Source organism: Acartia tonsa, chromosome 13 (assembly GCF_053477335.1).
Source record: "Acartia tonsa isolate MP-2025a chromosome 13, ASM5347733v1, whole genome shotgun sequence".
Classification (NCBI taxonomy): domain Eukaryota; kingdom Metazoa; phylum Arthropoda; class Copepoda; order Calanoida; family Acartiidae; genus Acartia; species Acartia tonsa.
The window spans coordinates 22,344,182-22,364,620 of record NC_137272.1 but is presented as its reverse complement, the minus strand read 5'-3'; the positions used below and the strand labels follow the sequence as shown (position 1 = coordinate 22,364,620).

Sequence of the window (20,439 nt, the reverse complement as noted above, 5' to 3'; positions counted from 1 at the left end):
GAAAATAATTGTTTCCTTCTGTTATGATACATTATTGATATTGATTCTTATAAAAATCATCATCCTGAAACATTATTTTCAACAAAAAAAGGGGCTTTAGCTTTTTTGTTTAATTTCTTCTGTGGTTGATTTTATTTTACCATCAAATAAAAAAATCTGTAAAGATTCCATTTTAAAAAAGAAGGGTGACACAAATTTCAGATCTTAGTATTCATGATTTGAGAAAAATTCATCTTTATATCATAGCACAAATTAGATAATCCTGAAAGCATCCCTTAGATTTTATGGAGAAAATAAGTAAATCAAATTGCAAAAAAAAATATCTGAAATTTTAGCTAACCTTCCAACATTGTGTATGACCGCGTGCAACTTCGGGAAATGGCATTTTATAACTGTCCATCATTTTAAAGGATTTTAAGGGGGGTTGGGTGGGTTTTGAATATACAATAATAAATACCTTTATAGATATACATTATACATTCTCCTAAAACTCAGGATCGACTCAGCTTAAGAAAAAATGTGATTCAAATCAGGTTTTTCAGATATTTTTAAAAATATATATATCCTTTTCCATTAAAATGCCAATATCCTAGGAAACCCAGCAGCCAAGAAAATGCAACATGCAAAATTTAATCTGTTATAATTCAATTTATAATATCAACTTTTCAATTAATGGTGAATTTTTCTCAAATCATGAAAACTGAAATCTGAATTTGCGTCACCCTTCAACATTGAATATGACTGCGTATGACTTAGAGAACTACATCTATAAAATCCATCAAAAATATAAATATTAACATATTCATAGAAAAACATATTTTCTATATATGCATTAAAAAGCATTTTGCTTCCAAGCTTCTATATTAGAATTTTTAATTATCAGCTTAAAATTTGGGTGAACATTCCTTTCCTAAATAGCGCATGGGTTAACACGCTGGTTTGTCATCCTTAAAATCCAGGTTCTAGTCTTGCTAAGTTACACATTTTTTATCCAAAATTCCGTTGACAACAAAGTAATCTTTCCTTATTACATAACAATTTCACGAATCGATTAATTCATTTATGAATCAAAAATATTTTAAGGGGGGTGGAGAGGGGGGAGTAATATAATATTTATTTAGCATCGTATCATTAACTATTATTATATAACACTGGCTTTAATCTCAAATGATTGTACATTTTTATATTCATAGAAAACTGGATATGATAGGATGCATATATATATTTTTCAGTATGGCTAAGAACCGGTTCTAATTCGGATTCGAAGCGATACTGGAATATTAAGTGAGAATGTATTTAGGGTCAGGGAATATCAAATACAAATTTTATTATGTATTATTAAAAAAAAATTGCACTGAAATATGTATCCTGCATGCCTTAGTGTTTTACACTCTAGTTTCCCATTTTTTTCCATGAAAAATTTTCTCAAAAATTATGTGGACACTAACTTGATTATATGTTGTGTGGACACTACCTTGATCTTAATGAGTTGAACTAAATAGAAGAGAATCAACAAACCTCGAAACCGTAATGGTTGTCAAATAGTTTTTGTATAATTTTTTTAATTTGAAATATTCATGAAGTCATATCTAACTAATCTTTAAAATTTCTCAGGGTGGTTATATACTATTAGTAATAAGAATAAATTTTACTCTAAAATGGCAACCCTGAATAAAAGTGCATAATAAAGTATAAACCATACCTTGGAACAAAAGATTCGGCCATTTCAAAATATAGCCCATATACGATACTTACATCGCATTGTTTAAAATTGCAGATATAAAACAATACTGGGTGGTTTAGTGGGTAAAGTTTGACGTTATTTAATTTTTTTTTTTAACAACTTCATATAGAGTTCCGGTTCTAATCCCCGCGAAAAAAAACTTAAATCTATTAACTATATCCCATTATATAAAGTAGTAAGCTTTTTTTATCTGCAGGAAAGGATCTTCTAACTGCTAAACCAAAATATTTTCTTTACAGTGAAGCATCCAATAGGTCCAGGGAAGGTTTATAAATTTTTATTGTTTTTTATCCTCTTATAAGAAGTATCACCAAAAGTTAAATTTTAAAATGATGTTTACGTAGCGCAAACGTCGCCGGTTCAAACCTACGACATGACTTATTTAAAAATTCTAGTTTAATTCCCTGCAAGTAAACTAAACATTTTTATATATCATCCATATAATAAAGTAACAGGATGTTTGTTTGTCTGTCTGTTTGTTTGTACCAAAGGAAACGCTAACCACTGAACCGATATGGTTCTCTTTTACAGGGTAGCTTATCATAGGTCCTGGGAAGGTTTCTAACTATTTTTTCCCACAAAAAAGATATAATTTTTGAAAAACTAAAATTAAAAATAGCAGATGGTCGACTCCCCCCCCCCCCAAAAAAAAAAAAATAATAATAATTCACACCTTCAAAACCTCTCCCTCTTTCTCTCTCTCTCTCTCTTTCTCTCTCTCTCTATCTCTCTATCTATCTATCTCTCTCTCTCTCTCTCTCTCTCTCCCGTTGTCTAGATTTCGAGGATTAAATGATCAAAATGATGTAGGGCAACAGTAGCTGGTTCGAATCTTGTTGAAAATAATTTTTTTTTTAATTGCTTTTTTAGATTTGTTTTATTCTTTATCAGTATTGTTTACAATGCAATGTTAGAAAAATATTTTTTTTCTTTTGATCACTGAAGTGGTTTTGATCTGATGTGCTTCGGACTTCTGGGATTAAAATTATTTGATGCACTCAACCACTAAGCTACAGAGATGGTCAATTTAAACAATTATAAAAAAAATCTAAATATTGTCTATATTGCCTCTTTCAATTAACATATTTGGTTGCCTTCAATTTTTCCTCTCTCTCTTTGAGTACATCTTAAAATTTTTAAATGCCATGTGTTGTCTATTGCGGTACGCTGGTCAAAGCACTGGCTATTAGATATAAAGATCATGTGTTCAATTCCTGGTGACATTAGAAATTTACAAAAAATTTCAGTTTATTATCGTATGTCAGTGATAATAAATAATAGATAATAATTTTTTTCAGTTTATTATTTATTTATCTCTCTCTATGTATCTTATTAATTTGAAGGAAATCTATTATCTCCTGTGGTATGGCGGTCAAAGTGCTGGCTTCCAGTTATGATAATCATGCGTTCAAATCCTGGTGATGATAGATGAGTTTGATATTTTTCAGTCTCTCTCTCTCTCTCTCTCTCTCTCTCTCTCTCTCTCTCTCTCTCTCTCTCTCTCTCTCTCTCTCTCTCTCTCTCTCTTATGTAGATTTTTTTGCATATTATACAGGACAATTTATTGCATTTTACAGACCTTTTTTTAACCAACTCTAAAAAGTAAAATACATCGCTGTTTAAATTTTTTTTGTTAGAAAACATATTGGGATAATTTGTGTTCAAAATAAACACACACACACACCCTCCCCCCTCCCCAAATCTTAATTTAATTATTTTCATTAATTTAAAAATACTATAAAAAATTAAATATGTATAAATCTTTTTTTTGCATAACTTTTTCAGTGTCTCTCATCAACCACAAAGTATTAAATACATTTAAAATTGAAGAAATATCTAAGTAGGAGAAGCTTAATTATATAGAACAAGTATTGCGTACCTAAACGGAAAAATAATAGAGAAGCTACTATATAACTTGAGTATCACAAAAATTGATTGCCCCCTGTGAGGTTTGAACTCACGGTCCCTAGTTTACAAGACGAGTGCTCTACCATTGAGCTAAATAGGCCACTTGTACAAGAAAAAAAATTTAAGATAATACAAATTCATAGTGAATATTAAGTAAATTCTGAAAAATTTGTATCTTTTAAAAACAATAAAATTAGGCAAACGTACGTCAGTAGGGCAGTTACCCTATAAATAGTATTCAATAATATTCATAAGTATCAACGTTCAAAAACGTATTGCTCCTGGTGAAATTCGAACTTATAACCCCGGCATAACAGTGTAGAAGACATTACAGGTTCAAACTTTTTGTAGTTGTTCGAGATGGTAGTTTCTATGTTGTAATTTTAAAAAAAAACTTAAGATAACATTTTTATAAAAGAATATAAAAAAATTTAAAAGTATAACATTTAAAAAAATTATTTTTTGGCGATGGAAATGTCTGACCCCCACCCCAAAATTAGCTCAAAACCATCCAATGTCAATATATATATAACTAGCGGCTACGCCCCTAGAGGCCTCTAGGGGGCACTTGAGGAAGAGAGAGAGTCAAATTTAATAACCCAATTTCTTATTTTAAATTTTTAAAGAAAAGTAAAAAAATTTTTTTTGGGAGGGGGGAATTTTTTTTTTTGGGGGGGGGGCCTCCCCCCTCATTTTTAATTTTAGTTTTAAAAATCTAAAAAAAAATTTCTTTTTTTGAGGGGGGGGGATTTTAATTTTTTTGGAGGGTTGGGGGTGTCCCACCCCCAAAAAAATAGTTATAAACCTTCCCAGGACCTATGAGAAGCTACCCTGTTAAGGAGAACCCGATCGGTTCAGCGGTTAGAGAGATCCTTCGGTACAGACACACAGATACACAGACACACAGACATCCTGTTACTTTAGTAAAAGGATTCCTGAGAAGGACAACATTGTCAGTTCAGTGGTTGCTGAGATCTTAAGCTTCAGACAGACAAAATTAAATGAAAATTAAGCCCCGCGGCTGAATTGACGGCTGAGGCTTGTACTAATTTAGCACCTGCGGCTGCGGCTGGGGCTTACAATATCTCAGCCGCGCGGCTGTGTCAAAGCTGCGGCTGAATTTAAAAAATTAAGCTGCGGCTGAGGCTGCGGCTTACAAATATCAAGCCGCGCGGCTGCGGCTGCGGCATAATCATAACTTTGCAGCTGCGGCTGAGGCTTTCTTGAAGCCGCGCGGCTGAGTGCGGCTGCGGCTTCAAATTATTAACAGCCGCGCGGCTGAGTGTGGCTGAGGCTTCCCCAACTATAAGCCGCGCGGCTGATTGCGGCTGAGGCTTAGAGGGGCGTTGGCTGAATGAGGCTTAGTGCGGCTGAGGCTTAATGTGGCTGAATTGGAGTTTTGTGGCTGAGGCTTACAGTGGCTGAGGCTTACAGTGGCTGAATGCGGCTGAGGCTTACAGTGGCTTATGTTTTCTTTAAGCCGCGCGGCTGCGACTAAGGCTGAGGCTTATTGGGTGGCTGAGGAAGCCGCGCGGCTGATTTTGAGGCTTCTCGTAAGCCGCGCGGCTGATGGTGGCTGAGGCTGAGGCTGCGGCTGCGGCTTCCGAACCCTGGCAGAAAGTTTAAATTTATTCTATTAACTTAAATTTCAACTTAACCTTACTATTATATTTCATATAGATATCATGTATTTTTCCTAGTAGAAAACAAAGAATAACAATGATGACAACATCCATAAAAGCGAAGCTCTAAAACGATAGGACAAACGGACATTAACACTTGTATAGTGTCAGAACTGAATAATCAGAATATATGTAAATTTATAAGAGTCAAAGCAAAATTGTTAGTAAATTTGTTGAAAAACTTCTTTATTGAGGATAATGGCTATGGACATACTTACATTTTTAGGACTTGATTATAGAGTTGCTTCGCATATAATATTGTACTTTGTTGTCCCAGGAATCATTATACCAAAAATCAGATCGGATAATTATATCACATAAAAATTTGTTGTTAAGAAAGTAAAAAATCAACTTGTTAAATCGTACCTAACTAGTAACTACTACAGGAATCACCATGCAAAGTTTGAAATCGATAGGACAATTCTAACCTATTTAAATTTACGAAAAGAGCTAACTGTAACGGATGGACGTACGGACAGAGGTACGGACCGACCCTAATTATAGAAAAGCTTATCTTTTAAAGATATAGTAAATATGATATCTTAATTTCCAGTATGGCTTTGAAACCGATTGATATCCACTGGATTAGAACCGTACTATATAATGCAATATTGAAAATCATGCATAACGTCGTATTACAGACAATTTTCCACGAATATTAAAATAAAATCATAAAAATTAAACTAGAGGTGAATTCTTAAAAAACTTTTGTCCCACTAAAATCAGTGAGGCAAACTAATAATTTAGAGGGGATAATTTTGCCTCACTAAAATTTTAGTGGGGCAAACTGATTTTTTTAAGAATTCACCTCAGTTTTATTAGCCCTTAAGTGCCGAATTCTAGGGCCAAGAGGGTTAGGGCTCCCCTCATGGGTTAGGTTAGGTTAAATTAGGTAAGGTTAAATTAGGTAAGGTTAAAATCTTATAACTTTTAATTTTGATATCCGCAGAAAGCTGTCTGTAAAAAGATGCGAAAAATAACTTTTTCTCTTGTATTTAGGAGAAAGGAGAAATGAATTACGGAGCTGTTGGGGGCGAAGCCGTAGCCACTTCCAATGACCAATATTATGAAGAGGTAAATTTTTTAGCTTTATTTGGCGGTTGGGGGTTGGTGTATAATGCTCCTTAAGGAGCCTAATATGCAGTATGACATTTAAAAAATGATTTTAATAATTTATAGCCCTTATTTCAAGGTGTATTATAATTATCTTAAAATCAAATGCTCTTATTCTCTATACAATTTTACACCAGAATTAGTAAAAAAAAATCTTTTCAAGAATGAATCAATGTCGATTTTTAAGGTCAAAGCTTCTAGAAAGCTCTTTAAAAAAGAAAACGAAGAAAGCACCTCAATGACTTCATAAAAATGAGGGATGAGGAGAGGAGGAGTGGGAAAGAAAACCCCTAGAAAAGTGATGGACAATTCCTTATCTTTATGACGTCACATGGCTGAATTTTTGTAAAGGCTGACACTTTGTAAAGCTTCCTTATTTTAGGAGGAGTATTATTACGAGGAAGGTGATGGTGAGCTAGTGGATGGAGGGGAATGCCTTGACACAGCAGATCAAGCTAATCTTGTTGAAAACGAACAAACCCAGTATTAGAAGGATGGCCAGTAATTTTGAAAAACGATTGAGGTCTTGTTTTGGTAGCATTTAAGGCTATTGAGGCTTTTTCATTCTTCCTTCCCATATTGGTATTTATATATATTACAGAGCATTCAAACATACATGTGTTTCCTAGTTTATATCAATTACAGCATAATTTTACTTTATTATCTAGCTAAAAATAAACATTTGTAAGCAAACAAGTTTTAATACAATATTTTAGGATTAATTTTATATTACATATTTTTTTTATATATATTTGACTGTTCTGTTTAACTACATTTTCTGAAATCATATCTATATCTAAAAAGTAAATTCTCCCTAACTTTTTATATAAAAAAATATAACTAGGGGGAAGACAAAAAACCGCTGAAAAAATACAAAAATTCATGCCGTTTCTTTATTCATAAATAATCGGACTAAAATGAGACAATTCGTACCCATTAACGAGAACATTTGACATTATGGGTCAACTGCAGTTCACGGTAAAATGTTCCTGGTAACGAATGTCTCAAAAAAATCAATGAATTCTAAAGGCTGTTAATCAGGGACAAGGGAATGATATTCTGACAAGCAACTCTAAAGGTTTCGTGATTTTTTGTAGAATTGTTGGTTAGACTGGCTACCCCTGGCTGTTAACTGCCAAACGGCTGTGAACGTGCATATCATGCCTACGCACCGTTTTACGCGGCGTAAAAAGACTGGCAAATAATCTTGAATAGCCAAGATCCAATGATGCACAAGGAAAGATTCACTGTAGAAAAAACGCCAAAAATAAGTCTTTTTTGCGCATTTATGTGCACGGAGAGATAATGATTGTGCATTATTGATTAATGACTATTCCAGGTCATTTGTGGGCCTTCTTTAGTCGGTTTGGCAGTTAGAAGCCTATAAAGTTCAGAGATTTTTGTAGATATTCGTTACGAGGAATATTTTAGCGTGAACTACAGTTGACACGACATTACTAATACTAAATCTAACATTATTCAAACTTGACCAATTAATGACTTACTTAATTACTTTGATATTGTGTGCATTTACTTCCGCATATTCAACGTATTTAAATCATTAGAAATAGCTTAAACAGCACAAACTAAACCTCTCCTATTGCACAACTACCCCTCATTTTTTATTAGCTTTTGTGTAATTTATTCGAATGTTATTAAAAGCGGATGTAAATGTACACCTTTAAAAACTATTTGTACATAAATGTTTCTATAGAAGGTGGAATTATAAGATATATTAAAGTATACCTATCTTTACGTAGTTATACCTATTACATAAAGGATATCACCTAATATCTACTCTATAAATGTTATTGTACATCAGACCTTCTTGACGTATTTTATTCCAGACTCTTCTAAACAAATGGTTTTTGATAATAGGACAATTAAAAAGGTACACCCACAAACCTCCTAAAGGGACAATTTTTAAGTAAAACGTACTAATTATGAAGCTAAAAAAAATCTTCCAAAAATTATCAACAAAATCAACTAACAGTGAAACACTTTAATAATGAAATCCTTGATAAAACATAAGAAAATAATTCTTAACTGAAATCTATTTCTTGAATAACTTTAGGCTATTTTTTAATATTAAAGATTGTTTAGGAGGTTTTACTTGAGTTAGTCCTTTAGGACCTTTTTCCTATTAGGATGTTTGTCGGTGTATCCATTAAAAATATGAAAAGGGATGTTATCTAACAAACATCCATATACTGTAAAAGCGTTATATGTAACGCCTTACAAACAGACAATATAGGGATTATAAGGGGTATAGAACACGTATTTCGTGTTAAAAATGGAGGAAAAGTGGTAGGAAAGATAAAAATGATTCATTACTTTTGACTAGCAGACAAACAGACATAGGGGGATTTGTATAGAAGCTTCAATAACTAGTATAAAAACTTTTGAAAAGAAACTATTTTTTGTGAAAAAATGTAATCATGTAGTAAATGTAAATATTTCAATGTTTTAAAATCAAAATTTTATAAATGTATTGCACTAAATATAAAAAAGGACATACTTACTTAAAATATATCAAATTATCTCTTTAAATAAAAAAAAATTATTTAGAAGCTATATATTTGATATTAAAATACTTCCAATTTCAAATATAAATATAAAATATACTCTATTTTTTCAATCAATTCTGAAGCACTTCAAAATTTATGTAATGTAATCGTTGTCTAGGATATTTGGGTCAATGGGGGATAAATAATCTACAACCTCTCTTTTCCTCAAGATTGGAAAGAGATAGGTTGGATTTATCTTTCATTGTACCAACCCTGTATCCATGTATTAATGTTTTTGTTTCAAGCGCAGTGTCAAATTTTTGTTGAAGTCAAACAAACACAAATTAAATTGATTTGTTTAAATTCATAATAATGGATATTAGAATATGTGGATATTGTGAAAGATTCTCGCTATATCCCTGATAATATTTTACGCTCAATCCTCCCCCCCCCCCCCCTCATATGACTTTATTCCCATCCCCTGACAATGGAGGAACGTATTGACCAATATCTGAGGACTATATTAGCAAAACAAATTGACGACAAAATTTATAGATATTTAAAAAAATTGGTTGAAAAGAATGGACATTGCTATTGCTAAAGTAACCAATCAAGTTTTTTAAAAAGTACCCAAAGTTTTTAAGCATTCGAATGGTAATTTTGAGAGAACTTTGGGTACCAGTAAAGTATACAGTCTAATGTCCCATACCTCCCTTTAATTCGTAATTCAAGTATCTAGTACTTTTAAAACATCCTATTAAACAATAAATTCATTATTTTCTGCAAGATTGATTGAAATTAATGTCTAAAAAATGAAACTTAATATTAAATTGTTTTTGTTTGAGCAAAACAAAGTCATAACTGTATTTTTGTTTCACTAGGATGCTGTCAAAAGTACAAGATATATAGGAGATCTGTATAACTTTTTAAAATGAAAAATTTACAATTTTAATATTTAAATATTCTCTATATTTTATCTCTTCCGCCGCGCCGGTCAAATTATTATTTTTACCAAACAAATCAGCTTATTATCATATTATTATTGTACCTGAATTTTGTTAGACTATGTTTTTTTCATAAATTTAAATCTTTTATAATAGTTATTTCTAATTGTTATTTAGGTGCTTTCTCTTAGAGTGCTTGTTGAGCACTGAACCCCAACGGGAGGACCTAACAAAGCGGGGACTATACCTGCGGTACCCTAGCCCTGTTGGGCTGCCCATTATAACCTAACCTATCCTGAGATGAATTCTTAAAAAACTTTTTTTGGCCCACTGCCTCACTTAAATAGTGAGGCAAAACTATCCCTTCAAATTTTTAAGCGAGTCTTACTAATTTTAGTGAGACAAAGAATTTTTATTTAGGCAAAAGTTTTTTAAGAATTCACCTCTGATCTATTGAAACAAACCAACAATCGAAAAATTACTCCCCCCCCCTTCCCCTAATTTTCAATTTATTTAAAAAGTAAAGGGGTGGAGTTTTCTATGCTCAACAAGGCCATTTGGGGGGAAACTTCGTTATTTGTTATTGTATTAAATTCTATTTGTGACGCACTTTCAAATGTTGATAATCTATGTCTATTTTGGAATCTGCTGTAACCAACAACTGAATTAAATCCAAAAAAAAATATTCGAAAAGGTTTCGTGATTTGGGGGGTGGGGCAACACTTATTGTAGTAATATTATTTTTGATTTATTTCGCTTGTTGGCTATACCTTATTCCAATTTTTTGAATACAGTAATACAATACTAGATAACATTAAAAGTCCAATTTTGCTGCATGGGGTCGGGGGTGAGTTATTAAAGGAGTCTAATCCTTTTTTTTAGCCAACCCCACCCCACCCCACCCCCCCCCCCCCCCCCCCAACGACCCTCTTAGGAAGATATTTTTAAACAAACCAGTTTTTATCATTAACAGAAAAACCATTTTGCCTCCTACTCTTCTCTGACATAGCTGAAGCTTTACTGCGTTTTTCTCATTAATGCCAGAATGAATTAGTATTCAAAATATAAAAGAAAAGTTGGGGTAAAACAGTATTTTTTATCTGTCTTATACAAAATTTGTTTGTGTGGCAAAAATATGGGTATTAATTATCTTCTGCTGTGTATTATATTACTGTTATTCTATATACTATTAAAATTTTGCTTGGATGTGATATAATTGTTATTATTATAATAGCGCAGCTACTCTATAATTAAGGTATGTACGTCAGTCAAAAAAAACATACAACAACACAAGGTCTTATTGTTGCTACTTTTACCAAATATAACCTAACCTAAAGTAAAACATAAACACACGAAACATCCCCCCCCCCCTTATTTTGTAAATGGAGAGAGTCGCTTAAAAAAGACACGTGACGTCATAAGAATGAGTGATTATCCATCGCTTTTTAGGGGATTTCTTTCCAACTTCTCCTCCCGTCTCCCTAATTTTTTATGACGTCACATGGCTGATTTTGAGACACTAAATTAAAGCTTACATTAAAGATTACGTCAGAAATTACTTAAGTAGCGGGACAAAGTGTCTCGAAAATCAGCCATCGTTTTTTAGGTGATTTCTTTACCACCTCTCCCCTCGTCTCCCTCATTTTTATTACGTCACATGGCTGATTTTGAGACACTTTGTGCCGCTACATTACTTACTAATTCTAGTGAATTTTATCTTTCTCAAATGTAGTTCAATTTTACTGGCCTTTTCCTTCATTCGTGGGTTTATTTTTGCTGCGCTACTTATAAACATAATTGTCCTTACTTGTTAAATTTAATTCTATTTATTGTTAATTCTCTTATTGATAATTTATCATCTAATTAATTATTATTAAATTATAATTATTATTATTATTGTACTAAAACATATCTGCTTCAAATATATGTTAATTGTTTTTAGAAAGCTGATTTTTTTAGCCATACTTAAAAAACAAGGATGACAAAATCCATAAGTAGCGAAGCTAAAAACGAAAACTTCAAAATCACGCAACGTTTAAATCACGAAAAATTGAAAATCTAGGAATCGATCTAGCACCACAATTAATAGACAAATCTTAATGAAACTTGATGGAAATAAGTAAAGTATGAGCATATTTAATCCCTGATGATTTCAGTCGTCAATCCTGAATAGGAATAGAGAAAACCACGAAAACTTAAAAATCTATGAATCGATCTAGCACCCCAATTAATAGACAAATCATGATAAAACTTGGTGAAAATATGTAGAATGTAAAATTATTAATCCATAAAAAGTTTAGCCCTCTATCTTGAAAAAAAAATCACGAACACTTGAAAATATAGGAATCGATCTAGCACCCCAAACAACAGACAGATGCACAAAATAATGATTATATTAGATGGGCATATTTCATAGGAATCTACACTAAAATTTCAGCTATCTATCTTGAATAGGAGCCGAGAAAATCACGTTTCCCCCAAACTAAGACAGACGGACACATCAAATTATAGAGTAGCTTCGCTACTAATAAAGTTTCGTTTCGAATTGCAGAGATTTCCCACTAAAAATAAAATTATTAGCGTATTCTAGAAGTTTAGTGGTTGAAAAGTTAAGCCAACGAATAAGAAACGTTATGAAAAATCTTTGGGGACTAGTGTAACTTAAAACTGATTGATTGGGCTTGTAAAGGAACCATTTGAGTATCTTTGGTCGAAAAAGGTCTGATTTGTGAGCATTTTTGACCAAGTTGTGACCAAATAATAATAAAACATAAAATAAAGTAACACACTTTATGATTTATTTTATGAATGAAATGCAGTAATAACTCCTTTTTGTTGCCAAAATATGAACACTTTCTGACAATTAAAGTGGTTGAATTGTTCCTACTTATGGTTTAATTAAGGGACTGGTAATCTAGACTTTTTATATTTAATCCTTTTTTAATGCAATCACGTAAAAGATTTTATACATAGATTTAAGAATAGATACAATAATATAATATCTTTTTCTCGTATTCATTCAAAACCGGCGGATTAGAACCGGTTCTCATCCATACGAAAAAACTATATCTAGCATCATTTTATATCCAGTTTCTCCGAATATAAAAACTGGCTTTAATCTTAAAATTGTATATTTTATATCCGCGGAAAGCTGTTTATAATACGATGCGAGAAATAACTATTATAAATCTGATAGAAAACTTTTTGATGGAGCATCATCTTAATACTTGGTATCTTTTTGATGTTTAGGTTCCAAAAAGTGTTTTTTTACCTTTAATAAGGCATTTGTACCCCCGCCATAAATTTTTATGTTTACCACTCCACACTCCCTATTCTAGACCCTAAAATTCAAGTTTGGTCGTTATTAGATGCCACAATACAAAAATTGGTTTCACGATCCCAACTTTACTTCATGAATAACTTTTTTTCCAAACATGTTTTTCTGGTAAAACTTTTCCAAACTTTCCATGGTGTCTCTAGAAACTTGGGAGGGAGGGGGCATTGGACTGTAAATTATATTGGTACCCAAAGTTTTCGTAACTCAAAAACTTTGGGTGCTTGGGTATTTGTATATGGCAACATGGTGGGAAGGGATACTTTACTGTAAATTATACTGATACCCGCATGTTGATTTTCAGGAATGGATATATTATTACTTGGATCTTATACTAGATCTTAATGTTATTTAATGAAGTAAAACACGCAGGTGGTTAAAAAATTCCATCCCATTTACCCCACAATCTCCCATCCTGCTGGAAAAACTACTAACCCATAAACGAGTTCCATGTTAGCAAGCTAAATAGACAATATTTTCCTGGCCATTATCTCCACGTATATTCTACATCCATTGTTTCAAGATTATATTTATATCCCAGAAAAATTTGGTTAAATACCCCTAAACCTCCCCCTCTCCCATTAAAACTTTATGTAACGCCCCTTTACTCGTGTTGGCGGAAAACTGTAATAAATGGGCGGAGTCCCATAATAAGATTAACGGATCCTTTCATTAGCAGTTAATCCAAGGAGGTAGGGAGCATTGTGCTTTTTATTTCAATTGTCCCCAAAATTTTATAATAACAATTTCTTATTCGTTTACTCCTTGATTTTGGGGACTTTTATTGAATTTTGATTGGTTGGTTCATTAAATTGAGTTTCCAAACGTTTCAACCACCAATTGTAATCTACAGAAGAGACATTTTTTTGTATAATCATTGGGGATGTACATTGTACATCAATTTTTTCGGCCATTTTCTTATCCCTTAAGATCCCTGAATTAATTCCATTACAAGCCAACATTTATTTTAGGTGGGAATTTAAAGATTAATAATATAATAACAAGGATGACAGCATCCATTGAAGCGAAGCTTTGAAATCAAACTGTAAAACAAAGGAACATGAACACTTGTTGAGTTAATAAAAAGAATATAAATTTTAAGATATAAATAAAATTGTATATAAATTAAGTAAATAAAGGACATACACTTTTAAGACTTGATTAAAGAGATGCTTCGCATCAAATATGTACCTTGTTGTTTTAAAAAATCAGAAATAATCATCAAAAGTTTGAAATCGATAGGACATTTCTAACACACCTATAAGAACCCATAGAGATAACCGTTATTTACCGACGGACGGACATACAGACCCTAATAGATAAGCTTTTAAAAATCATAGTATAAGTGTGTAAAAGGGGAGGGGTAGACACATAGCATGGCGTAAACTGTAATGCTCCGTAATTTTTGTGTCTGTGTTATAGTGTCTGGATCAAAATAAATCATACAAAATATATAAAAAAAAATAAACTTTGTACTCTTCCAAACCAAATTGTCAGTTTGTCAATCCGTATTTTTGTTTCGCTACTTATGGATGTTGTCCGACTTGTTATCCCATATTTTTTCTGTAATGTCATTAGTTTTTTTTCTCCACTTTTTTGGTGTTTTTCTACTAGTGGCCAGTTGAGCACTTTTAAACCCACCCCCTTATTTTTCAAATAAATTATTAATATGTAGTGGGAGGGTAGTTGCTTTTCTTTGCATAATCCCTGTGGGGAGCCCTGACCCCACGCGGCCCTAACCCTGCGGGCTACCTAGTACCTTATATAACCTAACCTGAACTAAAGTGACAACCCCCCCCCCCCTTTATATTAAATTCATTATAAAACAAAGGCGGGGGGTGGGGTTCATAGCCCAATAGGGTATTCTGTGTGATAGCGACACTTTTTTATTATTAGAAAAAGCTTTTGTTTCGTATTCGTATATTTCTAAGAATGGTTTATTACGAAGTGTGGCTACTCTATATTACGTCTATATATATATACATACATTAATCTATTCTTTTGTGTACAAAATCCAGGGTTCTAAATGACAGTAGCCGATAAATTGATATACATCCCCAATGGTAATACACAAAATGACCCCTGAACTGTAGATTAAAATTAGTGGCTGAAACGTTTGAACGTTCAACTTAATGAATTAAGCAATCAAAATTCACCAAAATCCCTAAAGTTATTGAGCCAACGAATAAGAAAAAAGGAATAGTGTAATAAACAACCCATTGTTCACTCTCTTTCTCTGACAAAAACGCTTTTTTCAGAAATACGGCAAAAGTAGGATATCTATAATACAAAGTAGAACGATGTCTGTCTGTTTGTCTGTTTGTCTGTGTGTCTGTTTGTTTGTAGCAAAGAATCTCGCTAACCACTGAACCTATCGGGTTCTCCTTTACATGGTAGCTTCTCGTAGGTCCCGGGAAGGTTTATAACTATTTTCTTGGGGGGTGGGACACCCCCAACCCCCCCAAAAATGAAAAATACCCCCCCCCGAAATTTTTTTTTTCTTTTAAAACTAAAATTAAATAAGTGGGGTCGACTAACCCCCCCCCCTAAAAAAAAATCCCCCCCCCTAAAAATTTTTTTTTCTTTTTTCTTTTAAATCTAAAATACGAAAAATTAGTTTGATCAAACCTCTTGGGGCAAAGCCCCTAGAGGCTAGGGGCGAAGCCGCTAGTCTATAATACAAAATAGAACGATGTCTGTCTGTCTGTTTGTCTGTTTGTTTGTCTGTCTGGCCGCCACTAACCTTAAAAAGATAATTGCCACCCTCCCACCCATAAAAAAAAATAATTGTTCTTGTTTCTAAAAATGCTGATATGTTAAATTTCCTATTCAGAAAATTATTTTTCTATGGTATTCTTAGAAAGCGGAGCAACTCTAAAAGCATTATTACGGAATGAATGTAGAATATACGTGGATGATATAAAAGGAGTAAAATTGTCGTCAATTTAGGTTGCAATATACCCCCGCAATTATTCAGTAAGAGGAAAGAGGATGGGGTAAAGGGGGGATATTGTTATTTTAGCCCGCTACAAAGTTCACTTTATTATAGAACATGAAAATCTGGTGTAAGATCCAAGTAATAATACATCCATTACTATGGAGTACATATGTGTCTATGGTAAAAATGTTGAATATTTAGATATTAATTAAAATTGTGATTCACAGAACGATTGGGCACCATGTATTTAGCGAAGTATCTGTATAATTAAGTCTACAAAGTTACTCTCTTTTCAGTCTTTCCAACAATTGACATAAAAATTTGGTTCAATTTTTGAAGAGACCACACTGCTTCATACTAGAGACGTTAAGCAGGGTGCCTCTTAGACTGCTGTATTTTTTGCTGTATAATACTATCTTGTTTTAATTTGGTTATCCTCATTATTGCTATACTAATTACTGACATATCTGTTCTTTTTTATTATTGATAATCCAAAAACCCCGCCTACAACTCTTAATCTTTTAGTTCCCATAGTTTCTAATAGTATGACCGGCGCGGCGTGGATTGTTAGGAGATAGGATTAAAACAGCGACTGAACAAAAGCTCGACTCCACCCCTTTTATTGTCGACTTCCGTATCTAGACGCGACGGCGCACTAATTTAATTACTAACAAGCCACGCCCATTTAAAAAAAAGCTTTCTTCTTGACCCATCAATGGTTTAATAGTCAGTCATATTTTATCTTTTGCATTGAAGAGTTGTGTGAATATGAAGTTTATCAATTTTATTATTACTTTACAGGTAAAGCATGTTTGGGATTTTCCATTAAAATGCTTGTCGAACGCAGAACCCTCCCCTTTACAATTTTTGAAGTTTTCGTTGGTTTCTTTTTTGCTTTATTTCAGGTTAGGTTATTTTATTACTCTAGGTTAGGTTAGTTTATATTGGGTACAGAATAGACCCGCAGGGCTTAGATAAGGAATGTAAACAATCAACCTCATTTACAAATTTAGGGAGGGGTGCTCATTGTTCGACAGGCGGTTTAAGAGAAAGCAAAACAATTTTTAGTAGCACGGCTACAATATAACTAGGATTATTCTTAGTCCCTTTCGTGACATAGCCTCTTAAGGGGCGGTTCGTCGTATTTTCATAGTAGCTTTTGATAGGTTATTTTATGTTAGGTAATTGCCCCGCAGGATTAGGCAATTGGCCCCGCAGGGGCTAAAGATATGAGAAAAGCTACTGCGAAAATATGACGAAACGCCCCTTAAGAGGCAATGTCACGAATAGTTATGTAGAAAATATTTCAGCTATCTTTTTGTAAAATTATTAAAGATTAAAGTATATTACTAAAAAGCAAGTTTATATTTTATTTAACCAGCATAAAATTATGCAACAAAGTAGTTTTCTTCATTTGTCAAAAACTTTCTCTGTATTCGATTTTTGTGTTTAGTTTAAAGTCCAGAAAACCCAAGTTGTTAACATTTCTTTATTTTCAGGTATTGACCGTTTACCAGAAACCAATGGGCAGTCCTGTACCGTTCAATGGGTACCTATTCTCCCCCCCATCTCGACCATACAAGCCCTATACAAGAATTTCTCATCTCCCTCCCATTGAAGATAATGCTGTACCCGACCTCCAAGCTAATGATGCTAATGATGCATTGGTTAAAACAGTCTCAGATCTTCCTCTCTCAGTCGCCATCAAACTGGCCCCCTATGCCGACAATGCCATTGGTTATTTCGACAAAACTATTAATATCTTGGACCAAATTAAGGCTCTGGCCTTTGGTTTCGGAGTCAATGAAGCTGTTAAAACAATTGAAGAAACGGCTGGCAGCATTAAAAAATCGGCACGCTCCACGGCTGCTATGGCAAAAGACGCCAAATTATCAGCTGTCGAAAAAATTATGGCTGTCTGCATAAATTACTCCAAATACATCAAAACTGCGTTATCAACCGCTAATGCTATAAATAGCCAATTTTTGTATAACACAGCCAATATTTGGTTGTATGAGTTAGGACAGGTGTCCCAGTTGGCTGAAACTAATGCCGCAGCTGCCAAACAAATTGTTGATGAGGAATTAAAATTATTGAACACAAAGTTTGTACCTTCAACTACTACCGCAGCTACAACTACTTTTACAACAACTACAACTACTTCTGCAACAACTACAACTACTTCTGCAACAACTACAACTACTTCTACAACCACTACAACTATTTCTACAACAACTACTTCTACAACAACTACTACTACCACAACAGCAACTGCTTCTTCATCTACTTCAACTACCACTACGACAACAAAACCTGAAACCATTGAAATTCAGCAAGAAATTCGCGAAAACAAAATTGAAAAAATCTCCCAAAAGCCAAAACTAAACAAGCCATTCAAATTCAGATTATTTCCATCAAAAAAGAACTTCGGCAATAGAAGAAAAGTAAGTAATATTGTTAATTTTACCACAGAAAAACCTACTACAGCTTTTACTACAACTAACACCCCAAAAGTTGCGTCTACAACAGAAAAATCCACTCCAAAATCGCTCCTCAAAGTAATTGCTGAAAAGAAACAGATCGGACCAAAAGTCCACCTAAAAATTAACGGAACAGTTGAAACCAACGAAATCCCCCAGCTATTTCATAATTTTCCACAGGCAAAGAACAAGGACAGTAATGTTATTGGCACCGAAATTAATGAAAATTCAATAGTTTCTGCCTTGCAGGAGGTTTTCAACCCAACAGTCAAAGCGGATAACCCCAAACCAAAGTCAGTTATTGAAAATTTGCTAAATCAAAAATTAAACTTCCAAAGTTTGTTGGAATCTTCCCAGAAAACCAACTCGGAGAGGACCAAGTCTGGGGCGGATGAAAATTTTTCAGTTTCATGTACAATAAGCTGCACGGCGGTTGTCTGTGTCCAGAAATGTACTGTTTGTAATGTGGAAAATTGTACATCAAAAAGTATTCAGTAATTTTATATATTTATTTTCTTGCTTTGTTATGTTTTAATAAAATTTAAATATATGTTTTTTTAGTTTATTATCTTAAATATCTATAGATATACCTTTAATATGGCATTTTTTGTGCATGGCATGAAATAATTGCATGTGTCTTTTTAAAACTCCAAAGTTAGGTTTTTAACAAGGATGACAACATCCATAAGTAGCGAAGCACAAAAAATTGTGGATGGGAATATGTAGAAGTAGATTTAAATTGTATTTATTAAAATCAAGAATAGATTTATTGGAGAAAATAAACACAAAACCTTGTTTTATTTTGTGTGATGAAGACGGTTAAAGTAAATTACATACTAGATGCACATAACAATGGGAAAAAATATTTTGAAACTGTTAATGCAAAAAAGTTTTAAAATTGGACCAAAAATACCAAAGATATGGGGAAAAATGTGAAAATATAAAAAGAGCCAAAAACCTGCAAAAAGGCAGTCTGACCGTCATTGTTGTTTTCTTCAAATGACGGGAAATTTTATTTTGATATCTTTAACTGAAAAAATTTTAAAATCGGACCATAAACACCAAAGATATGGGGAAAATTTGGAAAATATCAAAAGTAGCCTAAAACCTGCTAAAAACAGTCCGACCGCCATTGATGTTTTATAGTTAATTGTGCTCCTTAATAATGGGAATGTTGTCAAAAAAAATTCAGCTCTCTATCTTTTATAGGAGCCGAGAAAATCACGTTTCCCCCAATTCATTAATTACGGACGGACAGACGGACGGACATTGTGAATTATAGAGTAGCTTCGCTACTAAAAATTAGATTAGGGAGATATTGCATAGAAAATTTGGTATGATATGGCATGTCTAATCTTTTTGGAAAAAAAATCCCTAAAAGATTTCAAAACAATAGAACCTAGTTATTCATCGCATCGTATTATTTACAGCTTTCCGCGGTTAGTAAAATTAAACATTATCAAGCTTAATATCAGTTAATTTTGTTGGCTCTTAGCCTAACGGCTAGCAAGTTAATTTTTAGCAGCTGCCAATATAAGAATACTACATTAAAGATATCTCATTGGTTGAGACATCTAATAGATCTTGGTACGTAAAGGCATGATTTTTTCATTTTGTTCGCATTTAAAAAAAAATTTCTTCCCTCGTATAAGCAAGCATATGTGGTAAAATATAAAATAAGTTAGTCGTGTATAGGTCAAGTTGATTTTCTCAGAATAAAGCTTTCTAAAAACAATATCGTAGAAAAAATATCTTCAAAATAATGTCGCTCTTATCTCGTATATAACTA

The 20,439-nt window shown here is 33.0% G+C and overlaps 2 protein-coding genes and 1 non-coding gene across 3 annotated transcripts in view; 2 read left to right on the top strand and 1 right to left on the bottom strand.

Moving 5' to 3' along the window:
* Nucleotides 1-7,081, top strand: part of MFS9 (major facilitator superfamily transporter 9) — a 38,826-nt gene extending 31,745 nt beyond the window's left edge. The window contains exons 19-20 of the mRNA XM_080180557.1: nucleotides 6,334-6,408; nucleotides 6,830-7,081. Of these exons, the coding sequence (XP_080036683.1) occupies nucleotides 6,334-6,408; nucleotides 6,830-6,937 (183 nt within the window). The 3' untranslated portion in view covers nucleotides 6,938-7,081. The remainder of the gene's footprint in view (nucleotides 1-6,333; nucleotides 6,409-6,829) is intronic.
* TRNAT-UGU (transfer RNA threonine (anticodon UGU)) lies at nucleotides 3,681-3,752 on the bottom strand. Its single transcript has one exon. It is a non-coding gene; the product is annotated as a tRNA-Thr (tRNA).
* Nucleotides 7,082-16,920: 9,839 nt separating the features above from the next.
* On the top strand, nucleotides 16,921-19,148 carry LOC145335205 (uncharacterized). The gene is made up of 2 exons (XM_080180939.1): nucleotides 16,921-16,971; nucleotides 17,670-19,148. The coding sequence occupies exons 1-2, from the start codon at nucleotides 16,939-16,941 to the stop codon at nucleotides 19,146-19,148; spliced, it is 1,512 nt and encodes a 503-aa protein (XP_080037065.1). The 5' UTR covers nucleotides 16,921-16,938.
* The last annotated feature ends 1,291 nt before the right edge of the window (nucleotides 19,149-20,439 follow it).

Bases quoted from the DNA above. Each gene is read 5' to 3' on its own strand.
- LOC145335205 (XM_080180939.1), top strand. From the start codon at position 16,939: ATGAAGTTTATCAATTTTATTATTACTTTACAG. The intron at 16,972-17,669 runs GTAAAGCATGTT...CTTTATTTTCAG, and splicing joins ATTTTATTATTACTTTACAG to GTATTGACCGTTTACCAGAA.